At 40.1% G+C, this 22,473-nt stretch overlaps 1 protein-coding gene across 4 annotated transcripts in view; it reads right to left on the bottom strand.

The window, feature by feature from the left end:
• Rgs7 (regulator of G protein signaling 7) overlaps nucleotides 1-22,473 on the bottom strand; it is a 436,200-nt gene that overhangs the window by 224,740 nt on the left and 188,987 nt on the right. For all 4 annotated transcript variants that reach the window (XM_074047215.1, XM_074047216.1, XM_074047212.1 and 1 more), the window contains exon 3: nucleotides 2,055-2,151. In XM_074047215.1, the coding sequence (XP_073903316.1) occupies nucleotides 2,055-2,151 (97 nt within the window). The remainder of the gene's footprint in view (nucleotides 1-2,054; nucleotides 2,152-22,473) is intronic.

The raw sequence follows: 22,473 nt of genomic DNA, 5'->3' as shown, positions 1-22,473 counted from the left end.
GGACATATACAAAAATAACTACTGTAATAAAGGCAGCAGAGTTCATGACTGTAATCCCAGCTACTTATGAGGTTGAAGCAGAAGCATTGCTGGTACATGGCTGAAGTGGCAGAATGCTTACTTAGCACACCTGAGGACCTGGGTTCAATTCCCAGTACTGGAAGAAAACAAAAGAAAGGCAAGTCAACAGTGGTGGCACATGCCCTTAATAAGAGGGAGAGAGAGAAAGGGGGGAAGAACAGAAAACAAAAATGGTTATGAGTATTATGTTGGCTGTGCATTAAACATATTGAAAAAGTATATAAAAATATAATACATTGTAAAACCTATTGGAAAATAATTATTGTGTGCACTTGTAAGCCCTATGATGTAAACAAACACCATATGGTGCCCGATATGCAAATCAGCCAACCCTCAGCTGGTGCTGATATGCAGATCAGCTAACCCTAAGCTGGTGCCCATAAACCGGCCTGCTACGAATATTTAAACTCCACTCGCCAGAGACCAACTCCACTTCCTTCTGACCAGCAACTCGCATCACGCCTATCGGGGGCAGTCCTGGACGAAGTGGACCAGACACTCCGCAGGGCCCATCGGATTCCCTGGGCATCCTGGGGGGGTATGGAGACTGAGAACTAACCATGACCAGTTCGGAGCCAGCTACCGATGGACTAAGAACAGGTCGCAAAGGTGAGCACAGCTTGGGGAAGGCTGAGGCGCCATGGGGTGAGGTTGTAACTCCCTGCAATAAAGTGTGCGTATGAGCAACTTAGTTCCTGTCTAAGTTAATTCATTTAGTGCCTGACTGACTGTCGACTCTGCACCATCACCTGCTCTTGACAAAAATGTGTATAACTTAACAGTTGGAATGGCCTGGAAGTAGGATAGTAATGAGTCAGGTCACAAGTTGGAGAGGGAGCAGTCGAAGGCGCAGGACTGCACTTCTATCAGAGCACAGTGTCATCCTCCTCTAGCCGGCACCGCCCTCCCTGTCTTCTGAGATCAGCACAGCGCTCCCACACTAACAGCTGGGCCTGCTTACCTATCACTCAGGTTGGTCCTGGTTCATGAGGAAGCACCACAGGATCTGTGCACAGAAGTCCTGCCCAAGCGCCCTCACACACACGCTCCTGGCAACTTTGACCTCTGACTCCATCATTCATTGCCACCGCGGTGCTGGTCCATGCCCAGCACTCCCCAGTGTCCTCCTTGGGGCCTTCACTGCCTCATGGAGTTACAGTCAGATTTTTAACTTGTCATCCATTTTCTCCTGTTGCTGCCAATCAAATCTGGTAAACGTGCCCTATTTCTGATAATGATCCTTTTATCTCTCAGTCACCCAATTAAAAATAAAAATGTCGGGCCATGTCTTCATGTGTTTTCCTCTTTGTTCCTTCACTCCCCAGATGTCGGCAGCCAAAATGTTCCCACAAGGGCCTTACACCTACCACGGTGACCACAGCCCTGGCTGAATGCCCATTCATCCTGAGCACATCCGTCACACTTTATGCAAGAGTGCAAATGTCTCCGTATTTCCCATGCATCGAGTGAGATTCCTCAGACCTTCACAGTCTCACTTGCCTCCATTCACCCACCTCTCCTCCTGCTCTCCCAGCCTGGTCACAGCTCAGTTCTGCAAGTACGGCTGGTGGTGGCCTGCCCTGGGCAGAGGACTGACTCCTCATCATCTTTCAAATTGAGAGCATCTTCTCCTGACTTCTCACTTACTTTTCTTTCACCCTCCTAACTTCTACATACAATGAGCATGACATTGTTTCAGATGCCTTTATTTATTCTCATGGTTTTTTTTCTGTTGTTTCATTTTTCCTTTCTGTCTGTCCAAGCTAACTTAGTGTTAGGTCATGATTTTTGATTTCATGTTCTTTTTTGTTTTACTCTCAATTCTAGTGAGATAATCAACGTGTCCTGGGCATTTTGTAAGTAGTTATTCCATAATGAGCTAGAGAGATTTCAACAGTGAATAGCTGGGATAGAGTTTTCTAATAGTTACATGAAAGGTGCTTGAGGAAACACTGTGCTGAAAGCAAACTTACCAGAGAAGACACTGGGTATCTTGGAAAGAAAGCTTTTGACCGTCCGTATGGGAATTCCATTTTTTTCATCTTGCATGCGTGCTATGACGTCTTCCATCTAAACAACAATAAAATTAATGAAAACCTTTAAAAAGTTGAACTTTTTGAGAAAAATAAGTTTTCATAGTTTTGTACAATAGTTTTGCCCAACACATTCACACATTCTTGCTTTCTTAGACTTTGTCACATTAATATTTTAAAGTTTAGTTAACAGAAGATGGAAAAAATAGCAAGAAAAAAACATGGCCATTTTGGGGATGCCATGAATATTGCCTCTCTCTGGGTTTTACATTCTTAGGTTATAAGGGTTCAAATAAAACACTGTTGCATTTTGAAGTTGTCAGAAACCACTGTCATAACAAATTCACTTTATTAACTTTATGTCTACTGAATTTGGTGTGAAAGAAAATAGAAGCCTTAGAAGTCTGCTTGGATCCCTCTGCAAATAAGACAGTTTCTATGATTTGGTTTAATTTTCAAGCTTTACAGCCTTCCTGGAAACCCAGGACAGACTGCCAGCAACTGCTGTTTCACTTTCTGGTGTGAGATGAAACACACAAACACACACACACACACACACCAAAGTGAATGTTATAAGATAGCCTTCTGCCCCATCTGCAGTTACCACTGTTTTCTTTCAACCTTGTTAGTATACTCTCTTTTATTATGAAAAATTTTCCCAGTTCTAAAGGGCTGTGCTCACAAAATCTAATGAGGAATTTAGTTCTGAGTAACCTTCATTCAAATTAAAGCCCTCGACTTTTTTCTTTTGCTTCAACTCTTGTGAGATGCGTATACACAAAGAAATACCCAGGTTACCTTACAATCAGTGACCTCCAACCTTAGGTCAGACTTACCATTGGGCACTGGGATATGAAAATTAATATAACATACCTACCCTCAAGAAACTCACAGCCAATAATGAAAACAATGATGGAATTTAAGTAAAATTGGAGTTTAGTTAATAGCATTACAACAATGTTAATTTCCTGTTTTGATGATTAAGCCATGGTTATGGAAAATGTTAACATTAAGGGAAGTACAGGGCTGAAATGAATTCTCTTCTGCAGCTTTTCTGTAGGTCTAAAATTATTTTACAGTAAAAAATTTAAAACCCAGGACATAAGTTTTCTATCAGTAAGCCAGTAACTCTCCATCAACACAGCTTCAGAATGATTTTCAAATAAATATAATTTTCTTGGATAAGTATCATCAATTTTATTAAAATGAGAAGTAACTGGGGATGAGAGGAGACCAGATTTGAATGTTAGACTGTCCTGGAAGCAGGGGTGGGGGGACGGAGGGAGGGAACATTGTATGCACATGTGAATAAATGAATAAAAAATGTTAGACTGAACTGTATTTGACTCCCAGCTCTTCTAGTTATTATACTTTGAACAAGTTAGGTAACTTCTCTAAGCTTCCAGTTCCTTGACTGCAAAATGGTAATAAATAATAGCTATAATTAACTGCTACACAATGTTCTTGTTAGGGTTGGATGGAGTGAAATCTTTTAAGGTTATGTAATCCAACATGCAAAGAGCCTGCTACAATGACAGCATAATAAGCACTGGACCTGAAATGCTCATATATGCCCCTGATGTGTGGGAATGTTTCTTCTCCATCTTCAAGTTTCCTCACATGTGGCAGAAACACCACTCGGTGAATCCTTCTGCCTCTTTCTGCCCCAAAACTTCTTGCAGAGCAGCTGGGTGGACTTATCAGACAGTTAGGAATGACTCAGGAATAAGAAGCTTTGCTGTTGGCTGGAATGAAGCCCACATCCAACTCTGCTGATGGAAAGGTCTGGACCAGTGATGAGTAAGTGTCTTAGGATTGGGCTTCAGAATTAAAGCTGATTTGTGCACTTCAATAACAGCTCTATTGGCAATCAAAGTGGTGTGTGGCCCCTGTGTGCCTTTCTCTTTGGTGGTGGTTCTCAGTTCAGAATTCAAGTAAAAAAAGGAAGTTGTTTTGGATTAGGCCTCCCAAAAGTTTCAAAGATAAACACCTGACTTCTTGTCTAATAAAGATATGGAAACATGAAAGCAGATAATCTATTATGACTCTACTTTGTTAGTATTTGTCCTTGATTCATGAGATGCAATGTTAAGAAATGAAGAATAAGCTGCTTTGCTTTGGCTGGTACTGGCCCCTAAAGCCCTTGTATTATCTGCTTAATGGTTTAAACCAGTGGATTAGACAGACCTGGAGCCCTCCTGACTCCCCCTGTGGTCACCTCCACAGCAATGGGCACCAGTCACAGACTGGAACTGAATTAAAGCTACAGTAATGGCTGCCATGCTTGGTGAAGTCCTCTCTCAGTTCATCGGCTCCCAGAGAGGTAAGACTAAGAGTCTGGCACCTGACAGTGACTTCTGTGCTTGTGTTTCCTGAGCCATTATTTTTACAACAGAAAAAAATGTAAACTATAATGCAAAAATAGAATTTGTGTTAGGAAAATGTGTTCATGGAAAAGTTTTCAGTGGTTTCTATTTATATTCAGATGTAATTTATCCACAAACCTTGCAATGACCTTGAAAGAGAAAAACAAACAAATGCAACAAAACAACAGCAACAAAACCCAAAAGCAAATACAAAGAGAAAAAAAACAAACAAACTCTGCTTTCTAAAAACTGAAGTTGATCCCAAAGCCACATGGAAAAACACCTCTATCTTATCTCCTGAAGTTCCTTCAATCTACACTCAGGTCTGTTAACTTTTCCATCTGTCATGGCTTTAACACGCTTGGCCAAGTGCTTTCCCACATTAGCAACAGCATTGATTGAGAAAGAGGACTTTAAAAACAGGCAAATTAATAAAAATAACTCTAAAAAATGTTCAAAGATTCTAAAGCAATTCAGTTTAAGGCCACAACCTCAAGATACTTTAAGTATTCCAGTAGAAGATGCACAGATGTGCACACCTATACACACACAGTTGCTCCTTGGTGTCTTTAGGGGGCTGGTTTCAGAACTCCTCGAAGATATCCAGATTCACAGACTTTCAAGTCCCTTATTTAAAATGGCACAGTATATGCACAGTACCTGTGCTCAGCACAGTATACACTTTACGTCATCTCTAGATTATTTCTAATACTTCATACAAGGTCTCTCTATGGAGCCCAGGCTGATGTGGAACTCCTATGTAGCCAAGCAAACCTCAAATTCAAGGTCCTTCTGCCTCATCCTTCTAAGTGCTAGGATTACAGGAGTACGACACTGCACTCAGCTCAGATGGAATCTTTTTGGATTACTCTTGATCCACAGTTGATTAAATATATGGACGCAGAACCCACAGGTAGAGAGGCCAATTGTATATATACATTATATATTCATGTGGATGCCTTTGAGTGGTAAGAAGGCAGATTTTTTTCATTCTCGTGAACTGGTTCCTAAAGGTGAAGACAGTGAGAATGGGATAACAGAGCATTGAACTGTGGATAGGAGAGCTGGCATGCCTTGAGTGACAGAGGGTTTCCCCGAATCTTATTTTCTTCCTCCCTAAAAGAAATAAGAAGTAGATCATCTGTAAGATTTCTTGTAGTGACAAAACTATTGAAGTCTGGGAGCAGTCATCAAAGTTCGGAAGTGGACAAATTTTCTCACTGAGGCAGAGCACCAATTCCCTGGCAGCACCAAATGGATGAGGATATCAAATTAAGCAGGGGCTTCTATGGATGTCTTTGCTTCCAACTATCAGCACACTTTAATCTTAGTGAAAATGACAGAGTCATGAAGAGCATGCATTTGTGCCAGTGAGACCTGAGTTTGAGTTTCGCTATGCTATTTACTAATTACATGAACCAGTAAGTTAGGTTATCACTCTAAGACTCTCTTTTCTCATCAGTAAAACAGGGAGAATGGTGTTAATGTAGTCTCATCATAGGTGAGGATTCATGAATAATACTAATTAAATGTTTACTATAAAGCCATTTTCATTCTCAGCCTCATATTTTTCTCTTCACTGTACTATGAAGCCACAGGCCCTTTTTCTTTTACAATCCAGCAGACAAAAACAGCTGTAGCAAAATGCCAAATATCTATGAGAAGCAATAATTTGTCAAGCATTGAATAGACAGAGATACCTAAGTTCTATCTTAGATTTGTTAAGCAGACTGACTGGGTTTATGTTGCTCCCTGAAAGACAGGGAATTTAATAGAAGAAAAGTCAGGTCCTTGCACACAGCAAGGATCATGTAAACAAAAAATCTGTATTTAGAAGAAATGAGAAATAAGATTACATTTATTTCTGACAAAATGAAAATGTCTTTTGCTTTCATATTTTCTTGATGAATTTGCCTCTTGAAGTTCTCTAGAACAAAAAACTAAATTGAATCAAGCACTACTGGCAAAACTAATCTTTTTTTACTGCAAACTAAATTCACTATGGGTGACAGAAGTAAAACATTTATCTTCTGTAAAGTAACTTTGAGACTATCTATGACTCAGTGTGCTCAAAACATTTCTATACCAGTATCATGGAAGCCTTCATATTGAGCTACTAGGAAAACTTAGGGAAAACTTAGGTTTTTTCTTGGATGTGAACTTATTAAGGAGATGAATCTTAGCTATTCATCTCCATACTGTTAATATATAAAATGTCTGGCCCATAATGGAAACTCAAGAAAAAATAAGGGTGGCTGAATTTTTGTTGAAGGCACATGTTTGATTTTGTGGGTGTGAGAGATCCAGAGCAAAAGTGAAGGTTTAATTAATTAAGGATTTGCTCTTGAGATGTTTGAAATGCTTTATTTTTTTTCTTTTTGTTGCATATTTGGTGAACAAAAAACAAGCTAGAGGCAGAAACAAAGGGCCCAAAGAGCTCAGTCTGCTGTAAACTAAAACAGTTTTACTCTATTCCATTTAATACAGCAAATCCACAGCTTACTCATTAGAGGAATTTATTTCTTCAGTGCATCACAGTAAATCAATGGCTGTTTATGAGACTGTCTTCCCTTATGTAGACATGACACTCAAGTTCATTGCCATGTGTAAGCTCTCAGGATGAAAGGCTCTTTTTCAGGAATTCATAATTAGGTTAGATGTCACCTCTGCATTTGTGATGTACTGCACAGGTGGCTCAGGTTAAACAGTCCCTGCCCACACACTTGCGGGATGAAAGAGGGAACACATGATGCAGACAGAGCTTTGAAGAGTTGCTAATTATTCAAGAGGGGCTCCCAGGCAGGACTCCCACATACTGATGAAAACAAAATCCTTGCCTTGAAACCTGAGTTCTCTGATGTTCAAAACAATGATGGGACTTAATTAAATTTATTTGTAGCTAGATTTACCAGAACCTCACCACCATATCATTACTATTGATTGCATTAAGCCAACAGCTTTATTGAGACACCCTTACTGTAGACGAACACTGAAGCAAAGCTAAAGCATTTTGTATGCTGTAGTCCTGCAAGAGTAATGAATTAATCAAAATTTCAAAGGAGGTTTTGCAATTTCTTATTGCAACCTCCCATTAAGCACAGATATTTGAAGACATTACAGACAAAAATGGACATATTGAAAAGGCTTTTTCCTGAGAACACAAACTTTTTAATTTATTGAGTGCCCCATCATGTTAAGTACTGGTTATGGGAATGGGAGAGATGATCACTAGATTGCTTCTGCATCTGCATATACTTCTTTTTATTTCAGAAAGCCCTTCCCAGGAAGAAAACAATTGCACTTCTGAGATGAGCAGTAAGAGCAGTAAGAGGGAAGGGGGGGGGGAGAGAGAGAGAGAGAGAGAGAGAGAGAGAGAATGATCCACAGTGTGTGTGGGGAGGGAGGGAGAGAGAGAGAGAGAGAGAGAGAGAATGATCCACAGTGTGATCCAAAACTTAGAAGGGGAGGCTGCTAAATAATGAGGAAAACACAAAGGAAAATGTTTAGGTGTGTGCAATCTTATACCACAAGCATACATGGTTTCACCTATATAATTAGATTTTTCTTTCCTATTTGTACTGTTTAAGAATTCTCACTTTAATAGGATTAAAATGTTAAAACTTTAAGTCCTTTGTTCAAACATTGATTGTCACACATATTGAGGTCAAGTATCCTCAAATGCCTGTGAAACTGTCTGTAGGTATTTTGTATAATTGACAAGGATCTTCAACAACCCCAATGGTTGACTCAGGAATTACCTTTTAATTTTTTTTAAATTCGGAGTCAGTGAACTAAATTGATTATATTCCTTTTTATTGGTCACCTCTCTTAAAACCATAAAACAGAAAATCAATAGTTTTATCAAATCAAACTTCTGTCAAAAGGATGGAGCACACATCCTGACACACAAAAAGCCTCTCCTGGGGACTTTTTTTTTTTAATGCCAGTGCTGGGTTTCAGGTGAGCTCCTCTTTCTTCTCCTATTTTAGCCTCTGGAATTGATTTTAAATTCAGTTACCCTACAGGGTTTAGCAAATATAGACCAACGATTCTTTAAAAATAACCTCGTCAATGAATGTTTAGAAAACAAAATATCTAAAAACAGCCATTGATTTGGATGAGAAAAAGGCAGAGAATGCAGAACACACCCTGGCTTTAGCTAATCTCTGAGATTTTGGTAAGAAGAAAGATATCAAGGGGCTCTCAGCCAAGTGTGTCATTTTAGAACATTTTCACCAAAGGAAATGCTACAAAGTACAGTCGACTAATGATAGCCCAGGAGTGTAAGAATTACTCTGCGATTTCAGTTCTTCAATTTAAATCCCAGTTTCTCCTGTAGTCATTTATTTCTTTGCTGTTCATCAGTTTGTACAAATCTTCCTGATTTATGTTTCTAGCTTCTTGGATAAGACATCCTGTGGGTAAATGATCTGTTATCTTAATTCATACATAGGTCCTATTGTTTACTCAAGCTTCAAGATGATCCATCACTTCTGGGGTTTAGAATTCAGTTATCATATTCACAGGATTTATCAGTCTATAAATTCCGATTCTGCTTCATCCTCCTTGCTACAATCAGCATGCCTGAAATATAGACCACTTCCTTCTATGATTGTCTGCCCTGCCTAAAATTCGGGATGAAAACCCACTCCATTGCTGACCAATGAGCAGAGATCTATTTCCAATACTTGTGAAACAAGCATTCTCACTCCAACACTTCTACATTTGTCCAGGACCTCCAATGAGCAGCAGACTAAGCAGATCTATATGCTTACTTCCAGTTCACTCCTACACTGGAAACCAGGAAACCAGCACATCCACCTCTGTTAGCCTCATGAGCTGACTGACAACAACAAACTCAACTGGTGGCAAAAAGCAACCTGTGTCATCATGGTGTCTAGTGACTCAGAGGATGCCACATTTGTTGAAGGCCTAGAATACTCCCAGCATTCACTACACATCCTACGAAGATGCAAACTTAACTCACAGGAACTTGTAAGGCCCTGGATTCAGTCCATAGCAACACACAAATAAATAAATAATAAGAAAATGAGAGAGAAAGAGAGAGAACAGATGGTGCTTCCATCTGCCTGCTGAGACTCTGATCATCATCCATTTTTAAAACTTCTTCACTTTCTCCTCAGATCTCTCTTTCGGGAAGAGGTTTGCCATTGTGTCTGGGCTCATGCTCTCAGCAGACATTACATTCTTAAACATCTTCTATTAGAATTTTAAAGCATTTACATCTATTGCTAAATAGGGTGGATGCTGACTAAGAAGTATTTTTGAGCTCTTAAGGAAAAGATTTATCAAACTTGTCGAATGTACTAGAGGCATCACCACCTGGCTTGATTACAGAAAATCTAAATGGTTGCAAAGGGTTTGGTGAGTTTGTGACAAAGACAAATGGTCACAAAAAGAAGATGAGTTATGGCAGTCAGACTTTTTGTCTCTGTGACAAAATTCATAAGAGAACAACTTAAGCAAGGAAGGATTTACTTTGACTCACAGTTTCAGAGCACTCAGCCTATAGTCAGTTGGCCCCATGCATTTCAGCAGGACATCAAGGCTCCCAGCCTAATGGAAGGTGCCACCCACATTCAGGACAGGTCTTCCCTCCTTAGTTAGTCCTCTCTGGAAATACCCTCACAGACACACCCACAGGGTGTTTTACTAATTGGTTGCCTTACAATTCCAACCAATCAGGTTCACAATTAAGATTAATCATCATATAGCCATTAAAAATCTTCACAGGCCTCATTTCAGCGGCTATACCAACACATAAAACTTATTTATTTGGTGTCTATCACATTTGCCTACAAACCACAAAATGTACTCAAGTCTACCAACTCATATATTCATAGATACTCATATTTATGAACAGGAATGTTATGTTCAACTCAAGTTAAACGGTTCATATTTAAGTCTCAAAAAAGCTAATAAAAACTAGAATTTGTTTTACTCGGTCCTTTGTTCCTTGTGCCTAATCTAAAAGATCTCCTATCACTAAACCTACTTATCATATTTTTGACTAGAGAATAAGGTGGATAGATGGCAACCCAATAAAAATGAACACAGGGATATGGATGTCATGCTTCATTTTGTGAAGGATATCATTGACACTAGGGGATAGGTGGGAGGTTAGGAAACCTGACAGCTGAGAATGATGGCTTGGATGTTGATAAGTTACATCCTGACCCAGGAATGTTAACTAAATGACTTGTGACATACATCAGTTTTACTGACCCACATTCCCACAACCCACAAACAATGATAGCTCTAGTCTGACCATCCAAGTGATGACATAAAATTCAGTCTCCAGGAACTAATGACACAAAAGTTAGTTTTCAAGAATGACCATGTCATGTAGATCTCAATAAGAGCTTTCGATCAGGCCAGACAAGGTGGCTTACTCCTATAATCCCAGTCACTCAGTGGAAAGAGACTGGGAGGATCAAGGTTCAATGCCAGCCTCGGCAAAAAGTTAGTGAGACCCCCATCTCAACCAATAGCCAGTTGCAGTGGTGTGCACCTGCCATCCCAGCTACACAGGAGGCATAAAGAGGAGGACCATGGTCAAGATCAGCAGAGCAGAAACATGAAATCCTATCTCAAAAATAACCAAAGCAAAAAGGACTGAGGGGTGTGGCTCAAGTAGTAGAGCAACCACCTTGCATGCATGAGGTCTTGAGTTCAAACCCCAGCACAGCCAAAAAAATTAAAATAAAACACTTGAGGTCTTGGAGCCCTTAGTGCAGTCCCTCATTCTGAAGATTTCTTCTATTCCACCTCGAAGCCACAGAAAACTGTTGAAAGATGGGGAAAAGAGCAATGGGGAGGTAAATGTGATCAAAGTACAGTTATGCACATGGTGAAATGCCAGGGCACAATTAGCACACACTGACTTCAAAAGAGCACATCTGCTTTGCTTTCACTTTGCTTTGCAAGAATAAGCCTTCTCCTGATTAAGTCTGTGTCCATCCTTGAATTCTTTTTCTAAGGAGACCAAGAACCTTTTGGCCCTAAGCCGGTGACCTGATCTGGTCACAACTCCATGCTTTCACTATTTCCACTGCTAAGACAGAGATTCTTAAGCGAATAACCAAAGAGGACAGAGTCGTGAGATTGTTTTATAAGGACTAGGAAGACAGGCTTATCTAGTGGTTCCTCTCATACACACGTTCACCTGGGTCAAACTCCTTTTTTGTAAAAAATACAAAGGACAATGCCAAATGACGTCATGCCCTGCCCAACCTCTTTCTTCCAGCTGGATTCCCAAAGAGAATTAAGCTCCTCACAGTATTGGCATGGAACAATATTCAGTTCCTTCAAGGTTGGTGCAGGACTAGCGTCAGTCCAAATGCAGAAAAGAAAAGAAGATTTATTGCACAGATTCTTCATTGCCTTAGGAAACTTGGGTTGGGAGCACTGTTCTGGAGAGCATTAACCGTGAAGGCATGGATGCTATTGTGACACCATAATTGAGAGCTGTGCGCTGCTTCCACTGAGATGAAACTTGAGACATTTGGATTAAATGTAGGCAGAGGGATAAAAATTCATATTTTTAAGAATGAGATATCAAGAAATATTACTATCCCCTCCCCCAAAAAAAACAAAGAGAAGGGGTAGCTTCTTAAATAATTTACTTTTATGATGGATTCTTCGTAAAATGAGGCCCAGAGATGTGCCTGGGGTAATTTTAGTATAGTTCAACCTGCAGAGATCAAAAGAGTGACCTTACATTGTCACCTTATATGTGAACGATGCTCAGCCTGGGTCCAGCCAGCCAGCTCAGTCCAAGAATTTATTCCATCTGTGACTCTATTATTGATGTTATTACTATTATTATTTGTGGTGCTGGGGTCAAACCAAAGCCTTGCACATGCTAGCCAAGTGCTCTACCACTGAGCTACCTAACCCTTGGTTTTTCTGAGACAAGGTCTCATTATGTAGCCCAGGCTGACCTAGAACTTAAGATCCACCTGTCTCTGCCTCCCGAGTGCTGGGATTACAGGTGTGGACCATTCCACTCAGCCAATCATGTTTTCTAGAAAAAAAAGACTATAATCTGAAGGTACACCAAGGCAACGATAAAGGACAAAAGCCGAATCATGCCAAGAAGGAAGACTCATTTCAAATACACACAGTAAAAACAGATACAGTCATGTGTCACAGGACACACTGGCCAATAACAGACTGCATATCAAGATCAAGATCAAAATGCAGCAGAAACATTCCTATCACCTAGTGACCTCCCAGCCATTATAATGTCACAGGAACCCGAGTCACGCAAAGTATCTTTACATGTACCACGCCACTCACATGCTGCTGGTGATGTTGGTACCATCTACACATATCAGCAGCCGGTGATATAAAAGTCTATAGCACATACAATTCGTGTCCTATACATAATATTTCATAATGACAAAAAATGATTATGCTACTGGCTTTTATGTCTTTACTAGATTTTATCATGATTTTAGAGTGTAATCCTGCTAAGAAAAATGTTTCCTGTACAGCCCCATGCAGTCTGTAGTTTCAGGTGTACCATCATTTGATCGTACCATTTTCTGGGACAGATTTAATTTCATGTGGTTTTGTCCATCCTGGCTCTAGATGCAACAGGCTACCCTACCTGCAGCCTCGGCGAGCGTGCCTGTGCTGCCCAGGTCTGTGACTTCACATGATGAAATCGCCTGTTGCTGCAGTTCTCAGCACACATCCCCAGCATGCAGTACAGCATCACTGCATGTGTGCTGATTTGATTATTTGCCTGGGTTTCATGCTTTCCCAAGTTTTCAATTATCCTGTGCTGATGCCAAGTTTGACCTTTTTCTTATGTGGCATTCCTGTTGTACTTATTTCCTCCATTGATTTTTTAAAAAATTTCCAATTCCAACAGTTCTTTAGAGATCGATGAGTAAACCATAGCACCATGAAAGAAAAGAATTTCCACTTCATTTGTGCCTTTCCTAGGGCTGCCAATTCAAAGCACAGCTAGGTTAAAATGGATTTTATTTTTCAGAACCCTTTGAACAGCCATATTGATCTTTCCAGCCCACTGAACAGTGAGCTTGAAAGAACAGAAAATTCAATGTGACTTTTCTGATCCACCCTTTATATGGGAGAAGATGAAAATGGGGATTTGACAAAATCACCTCCTTCTTGCTGGTTTATCTGTGAAAGAAAGCTCTCTGCACAGGACTTAGCTGCATTCATTTTTCTCCATTCTCAAGACAGAAATAGGACTAGGAGTAGACTGATCTATGCCAAATCCCAAAGCAAAGAAAGTCCAAGCCTCACACACAAACCTAACTTCTGATCCAATAATTGGCTCGTTTATACCCTCACAAGGAAATACAAGTGCAAGGAAATCAGAATGCCTGCTGACTGCTTCCTGATATTTCAATGATTCCATAAGAAAATGAATTGTTTGCAAAAAAGGAATGTGCCTTACTTATTTCTAGGTAGCTATGACTATTCCTTTAGACTAGATGAATGGGTATCAACAGCGATGCTGAGTTATTTAAAACTATTCCCTTTTTATAAGAGTTAAGATTGGAAATTCCCTTCATTCAACAATTTCCACATGTCTGCACCGGCCAAGGGGATCTATGGATCCTTATTTTCTGCTGCTGGAATAATGAAAAATGACTTTTTAAAATCATCTTCAAGAAAAAATGAAAATGCTGGATATGTTTTTAGAACTGTACCTGCTCACTTAATATTTTGAACCCTTGTGGCTATATAACTTGAAGAAGAAAGAATGGAAAGACCATATGCAAACCTCAAGATTTTTATTTGTGAATGGTTTTAGGAAAGTAATGGGATGTTTCTTGGTCTTTGTAGTCCTTCCCTATCAAATGAGAGTGCTGGCAGCCTTTATTCCCTAATATCTTCATGTACAGATTCCAAGATGGCATCTGCCCAACAGCCCACCACTCTTAACTGAGACTGTCCCAGTGGTGTTATGACTTTCTTATTCCCTTCTTATGGTACACTCTGAATTACATGGTTATCTATGTAAATTTTATTTCCTCTATTCTCTTACTGGAAGTTCCTGGAGGATGAATACTGGTTTAATCACATCAATGCTGTGAACATTTTGAGACTAAACATACAGACAATGATGAGGCCACATGTGACCACAGAACCTTGGCCCATATGCCTAAAATCAGACCAAAAAGACACATGATGTCCTCTGCAGAAAGGAGCCAGTAAGGGGTCAGGACTTGGGTAAACGACTGCCAATTTCCCTCATTTTTGCTCCTGTTTCCAATTCTGTGCCAACCAAAGGATGCTCAAGATACTGCCCAAACTAGTCATAAGAAATGCCAAACTCCAGCTTTCTCATGTCCACAGCCTCCAATCTAAGCACACCTGAAACTTCTCTGTTAGTGTCTCTCTTTCTCTCTCTCTCTCTCTCTCTCTGAAGCTTTCCCACTCTCCTGCCTGCCTTTGAGTCTTTGCAAGACACAACTGACAGTAGATAACTTTTTTGCTCTACTGAGCTCCAAATATAGGCCCCTGTTTGTTCTCACTTGGGTGGTCTTCCACTATACCCACCTTTTTAAACATTTATTTACATATATATATATATGAAAATAATATCTTTTATAGAAGCCATGCCCTCTTCCAGCTCTATGACTAATAGACAAGGAGGTCAAATCAAACAGTGATTTGGTAACTGGTTGAACAGCTGATCAGAAATATACTATTTTTCTACATGGTTTCCTCTGGACCTTAGGTAAATTGTTGGTATGTTAATATTTTAGAAGCTCTGAAAGGCAAAATTAAACCCCAACTACTTCCTACTTAGCAATACTGTACTACTTAGTTAAGAGCCACAGGTACACATACATGAAATCTTCCAGGAGACATTAAAATAAGTTCACTCTTTTCAGGACTCTTGTGGGTCCTGAAAATTAAGAATTACCAATGAGAAAGAACTGACCGTCTCCTCGGTGCATTTGTGTTGATAGGTTACATGGTGAATAGTGGCTTGGGCCTGGCTTCTCCTCCCTTTCTTGGCATTCTGTGCCCTTGTTTTGAATCTGTTTCCCTTAGGAGAATTTTAACTACTTATACTTTGCTCTTTTTTTTTGGAGGGGGGGCTCTTTTTAGTTTTTTGCATGAAGGAGTTACACTAGTCCAAGTTAAAGCAGACCCAAAACGGTTACATTATATGAGCTATGAGGCTTTCAAGCTTGTGACAAAGGACAGAGGGAAACGCTAGTAATTGCAAGGGAATCCTCACTTGAGCTTCACTGAAGTTTAGGCACCTAAACCCCATAAGCCTTCAGCTAACCATCCTCACCCTAACCTACTTCGGCCTGCCCACTCTCCCAGGAAGCACCATGTGTTCTTGCTCTGGTCACCCTGCAGATAAAATGCTTCTCCAAATTCTGGATGTTCAGTTACAATATCATTGCAGACAAATGTAGTCTTAAATGTCTTACCTAGTTTCCTGGTGCCATGTTCAACTACAATTCCTTCTACAGTAGTAAGGGTTTTCCCACTGTGTCTCTGTTGAACTCTTATAGGAATATAATCCTCCATCTGGCAGGACAAAGGTGATAGGATTCCTCTTCCTGGGTGGGAAATCCCTGTGAAAGGTGGCCTCGGGGAGTGTAGGTGAGACAAGGAGTGTCCAGAAGAGAAGGGGTCTTAAAGGAGAAGAAGGGTCTCACTATGTAGCTTAGGCTGGCCTCGAACTCTAATACTCCTGCCTTGCTGGAATTACAGGCTTGAGCCACCATGCTAGGGTTTATTCTGCTTTCTTATGGGCTATTCTTAAATCTTTCTAGTTGGTGTTTGACAGTTACTAACATGAAAAACAAGGAATCTGTCCTATCCAGGAAATCTATGTAGTTATACTTTAGAGTTGCAGGACACCAATTGAAATTTTTATGTTAAAAATTTCATGTTAAAAATTTTAAATAGACACAAAAGTAGTCATAATGAATTGGGCTCACACGTGCTTATCACACAGCTACAAAAATCATCAATTTATTGTGCCAACTTATCTTTCAGAAGGAATATAGCCCCTTTCGCAAAAATATTGTTCAGGAAAATGTATACTGATTTTTCAAATAGTGCTTCATCTCATCCAGCAAGATTTGGGGACTGGCCTCTAGCCTCTTCCCTCCTTACAACAGAGTCAACTCTGTTTAATGCATTTCTAACTTTTAAAATCTCCTACAAGACTTAAAACGTATGGGAAAGTAAGGGGGAAAAACACTTCCTATACTAAGAAAGTGAGATTTTCCTCTACCTTTATACGGTTTTAAGGTCTGCTTCTCGTGACCACACGATATAGATAATGTGACTATTGCCAACCCCTTTATATGTAGAACTAGAGCCAAAAAATTAAACTGGTGGGCTCAGGCTGCACAGCTGGTGAGAAGGGAACCCTGGAGCAATAGAGAAAATTTCAAAAAATACACTGTAAAAATAGTCAAATCTTTCTTCAAATAAAATATAAATGTTTCTAAACACAGTCTCCTGTCAGGGGAGATTTGGAGGAAAGACTTGTATCAGACTGCAAATGTCGCACGTGATTGTGAGCAATGGTAACAGTCCTCTGCATTTCATCTCAGGCCGCAAAATGCTCACTTCAAGTTCTGCTTGTCCTCATGAGTCCCTGGGAATTGTGGTTTGAATTGACAGAGATTCTGAAACTACACAAGACTTACATCACTCAATGCTATGGCAATTGCTGAGATAAATGTTTAGAATGCCTCAGTAAAATAGCTAGTATCTGCTGTAAATTTACCATGTAGTAATACTGAATGCCTGTGATAGTCTTTGATGGGTGGCATGGACTAAACTGCAGTAAGAGTTTCTCCAAACAGAATATAACCTTATTATAGGTAATGAAGCATGGTATTTTCCATTTTATTCTATGACATTAATATAAAAACACCTTTACAACCATCTCAACTGTTTTCACAACCCACTAACAGAACAGTGTTCAGCAGGTAGTTTCTAAAGTAACTACTCTACTGGGTACATTCCATGAGGAAATAAATGTGTACAAGTAGTTTTCATACTTAAGATTCACCAGGTCAGCAGGATGTGGGGCCTGTAATCCCAGCTCTCAGGAGGTAGAGGCAGGAGAATTTCAAATTCAAGCCAGCCTGAGCTACATAGTGAGGCTCTGTCTTAAAACACCAAGCTTAGAGCACTTGTGTGGCACAAGACACTAGGTTCAATTCTGAGCACTGTAAAAAAAAAAAAAAATCTACCCAGTAAACAAAAACTACTCCCTGTTCTCCTCTAGTGGCATGTCCCCACAGGCTCATGTGTTGAATGCTTGCTCCCTGGCTGGAGGCCCTATTTTGGGAGGGAGTAGAAACTTCTAGAAGGGGGACCTACTTAGAAGAAGTAGCCCATGGAGGGCATGCCTCTGAAGGGCATATCTTGCTCTGGCCATCCTTGTCATTCTCTGCCTCCGGTCCCCCTGTGGGGTGAACAGCCTCCTCCTCCATACACTCCCTCCGCCATGATGTTCTGCCTTGTCCTGGGCCCAGGAACATGTAGCTTAGAGGTCTTGAATTGAACCCTCTGGCCAAAATAAATCTTTCTCCCTTAAGTTATTCTCTCAGTTATTTGGTCACAGTGACAAGAAAAGTACTACATTTGGCAGCAGTTCTCTCACTTCACCTAAAGTCAAGCCTCCTGTCTTTTAGAAGGAGTTGTCTTCTCAAAGTTTTTCACCTCATGACCTCTCTATATTTTTCAAAATTATTGACAATTTCAGAGTTTCTTTTAATCAAATGGATTGTATCTAATGATATTTACCATTTTTGACATTAAAGCTGAGTAATATAAAATACATTATTTTATCAAAGTAATAATAATAATAATTCTATTATGATAATATAAATATTTATCATGTACTTGACATTCCAAACTACACAAACGGGTGAGATTGGGAAGATGGCAGTTTCAGGCCAGCTCTAGCAAAAACATTTGTAAAACTCTATCTCAACACAAAAAAAGCAGGTCTGGGCAATAGCGGTGCACACCTATTATCCCAGCAACTGTGGGAAATATAAAATAGGAGGGTCAAAGTTCAGCTTGACTGGGTGAAAACCCAGGCCCTGTTTCCAAAATAGCCAAAGCAAACAGGGCTAGAGGTATGGCTGAAGTGGTAGAGTGACTGCCTGTCTCACAAGTACAAGGCCCTGAGTTCAAACCCAAGTACTACCTGTTGGTCTGTTTCGCACTCTGAATGGACCTATTGCCCAGAAATAGCATACGCTTACTTACTGGTCATTTGAAAAATCTTGATTCACTGAATTACTCATGTCTCTCAAATGTTGACACACTTCGTTCTACTGTATCAAAAGTGGCATTTGTTAAAATTGCCAATGTTTCATAGGAAATGTCTTTCACTATTGGGAAGTCGCCAGGCTCACTATGACAAGTACAAGTTTTCTAAAATTTTCACTGAAAAGCCTGAACTTTGTTACTGGCAACTAATAATATTGTACACCGCTTTCCTTGAAGTGACAGTCTCAATTTGTTCATTAAAAAAAAAAGATTGCCAAATACACAAGTCTAAAACAGGAGAGCTTGCCTTTTACTTATTCTTTCAAACAATTACATCATTTCACCAAAAAAAAGGACCAGCCCTGTAACTCCAGCTTCTAAGAAAGTGGAGGTAGGAGCACTGAGATCCAAGATCAGCCTGGACAAAAGTTCCAGACCTTATCTGAAAAACGAACTGAAAGCAAAAGGACTGGGGCCATGGCTCAAGTGGTACAGCACCTTCCCTGAATTCAATCCCTAGCATAACCAGCAAAATTTTTTTAAAGAGGAGTAGCTTGGGTTGCAACTCAAAGCATGGCACAGTGATTTTCCTGGAGACAGCCATCATCCTTTAGTACCAAGTCCTGACTTCTGTAAAGACATACTGGCTCTAACCATTTTTTTCTTTGTTGAAAACAGCCTAATGTTTCTCTTTTCTCCTCAGGACAAAGCTCAAAGTGCTGCATTCCTCACTCCCAATGCAACCCCATCCTCCCTCTCCTTCCCACACTGAGGTTTTCTGTCATTTTCCCAGGCAGTCAGCCTCATGCTTCTGAGACTCAGCATGGCCTATCTACCAAGTGAAAATCAGTGTGCCTGAAAGATTCAGCCCAGATATCAAGATCTGCAGGAGCCTTCTCTCCCTCTCCTACCCTTTGTCCTGTACACACCTCAATCAAGTACTCTTATTGCTTGATGTTGTGCTTGCAGTTCACTTATCTGTCTCTTCCACAAACTCTTAACTTCTTCTTCTGGGTGGAAATTTTGCTTTATCTTTTTACTAATACATATATATGAAATATACTTGTTGAGTAAATGAGTGGGCTATAGTGAGTGGAATCTTACACTTCCTGCTGATGGGCAGAACTGGCGTCAGACCTAGAAAAGCCAAAGCCTGGAGCCATAGACAAATAGAGACAGGTGACTGAGTGAGAAAAGCAAGGACCCCATGTATGTCCTAAGATGCCAGCAGAAAGCTTTGATCCCAGTCTGCTGGGTTAATTGCCCATAAATAAATACTTCTCTCTGGATTATGATCTGTTCCTTACCCATTAAATGCCCTCTCCTGATTCTAAAGGCTACCAAGAGAGCAGGTTTAGACAGTTACCACATGACAGCAGGTAAAGGGTTTCAGTGATCAAGGTGGTTTTGAAATATATAGTTGATGCTGCCATATATAAAATTTGAGAAGCTATGGTTGACTTTCCAGAACAAGACAGCAGGTAGGGGAGTGAGGGAATTTGCAAGTTTTTTTTATTGTTTTATTATTCATATGTACATACAAGGCTTGGGTCATTTCTTCCCCCTGGGAATTTGCAAGTTTATAGGTGATCACACAACTCTAAACTGTTGGACATGACCAACTTGTACCTTTGAGGTTTCAAGAAGAAATATTATGTGCTGGTTCCCTGTGCTGTAATTATTAAATCTTTTTCTGAATATAATTATGAAGTTCTGTCTTAGAGTAGCTTTGCTAAGTCCATGTGATGTCATCTTCAGTAAGATTGCTCAGTGGCTCACACTGAAGGAGTTCAGCCGCTTGGTACTTCATTCATTGTGTTGGTGTATTGAAGGCGTTCAGCAGAAAAATTGAGTGACTATGCTCGTACTTTACTTCCACTTAGCACTCTGCTCTCTGCCATCCAAGTGCTTACAGTGTAGTACATATTAGTGCTTGATAAGCAATCTCAAATGAAGGAAGGAATGAAGAACAGCCCCCACTCCAGTCCAATCACAAAGGTGAGTGGAACTCAGTATAGTGTCTTCCACAGGCACCCATGAACCCAGGAGGACATTACAAGGATGGCCTTCTTCATGGGCTGTCCTGCACCACCCCCCTCTGTAGCCTCAGCCACACCCTTGGTTTGGGGACCTTAAGTCTGGGTGCAGCAACAGCTCCCCAATCCTCTTTACCCCCATTACACCATCATCCTCCTTTCTCTTAGCTGTATTCCACCTTCACCTCTTGTCACAGCAGCACTGGACTGGGTACCCCTGCTCCACCCAAGAGGGCTTCCCTGGAGAAGCAGGAGAGCTCGGGCCCTGGGGAAGAAGGAAGTAAATCTCAGAGTCATTTCTACTTCCCAGGGCCTGTGAAAGTGAGTTGTTAGATGGTTGATTGTTTCTGTGGTAATAAAGGGTGAGGCCTGAGGAAGGCGCCGAATGAAGAAATGAGAAGACTCTTCAGAGACTAAAGCATTTGCCTCCTCCCAAGACATTAGGTGGGAAATGCTTCCCATGATCATAAACTGTTTGGCATGGCCACGCCTTTCTCAGCTCAGGACTGGGTCATCCTTGCTCTGACCCTCCAAATTACACCTTCCCCCATTTGCCCGTGAGAGAGCATGCAAAGGCCTGGTAGAGAAAGGCACTACACAAGTTCTAGCTGTGATTATCCTTTGTGAGATTGTGCCTTCTTTATTTACCAACTCTAAGTTGACTGGGAGTGAAGGGCTCGGTGATGACACTGCCAAACTAGACACCAGTCTTCCTGAATCCTAGGCCTTTGATTAAATCCAATAAATCACTACTCTAGTGTATACTTCCATCACTCCCTCCTTTTTCCCCTTCCTTCCTTCTTTCCTTCCTTCCTCCCTCCCCCTTTCTTCCTCTTTTGTCTTCCAGAAGTCTTTTCTAGGTCACAAGTTACAGTATCAGATTAGGTACAATAGTAGACATCATTTAGAAGATAATTTTAACCTTAGGATCTAATAGTCTAATGATACACACATAAAAACTTAAACTTCAATTCAATGTCAAAGTAATATTATAGAGGGGACCCAGGTGTAGAGACATCTAATTCCACCTGAAACTCTCAGGGGAGCCTTTTACCTCAGGAGGTAATATCATATGTGAGTCACAGAGGAAAATTAGGAGACTGCCAAATAAAGAATATTTACAATATTTGAACAATTTTTTCAGGATACACGTTTTTAGTCTACACACAACAATTATAAAATCTAACTGTGTACTAGTCTTGAAGTATGTCTCAATATCGTTCAAGGATTGAAATCATATAGGATACACAATTCTATTCATCTGGAAATTAATTGTTAAACCAGTCAACAATATAATCAATTAAAATTGAAATAGAAGCAAATGCTTAAATAGTATTGACTACAAGTACTGCTATACAGGTGTATATATTTAGATATAAAACCATAGCTTTATGGATTGTTCTCAGCAAGTGACTTAATATATTTCATACATTTATAAGGATGATAAATTTCAACTGAAAATACCAAAAGGAGCTTTGAAAAATACAGTTGAATAGATTTGAAGAGGAACTATAGAAGAACACATTATTTAAAAGTCCAGAAAACATTTCATCAAAAATATAAACTATGAAACATACATACATATGTAGGCATATACAGTATATAATCAGTATCTCTGTAAGATATTTCAAAATTATTTGTGAAACAATTTTATAGAAACTGGTTACTTAACTGTGATTT

Source organism: Castor canadensis, chromosome 11 (assembly GCF_047511655.1).
Source record: "Castor canadensis chromosome 11, mCasCan1.hap1v2, whole genome shotgun sequence".
NCBI lineage: Eukaryota > Metazoa > Chordata > Mammalia > Rodentia > Castoridae > Castor > Castor canadensis.
The sequence above is the reverse complement of the archived record's forward strand: the minus strand, read 5'-3'. Positions and strand labels throughout refer to the sequence as shown.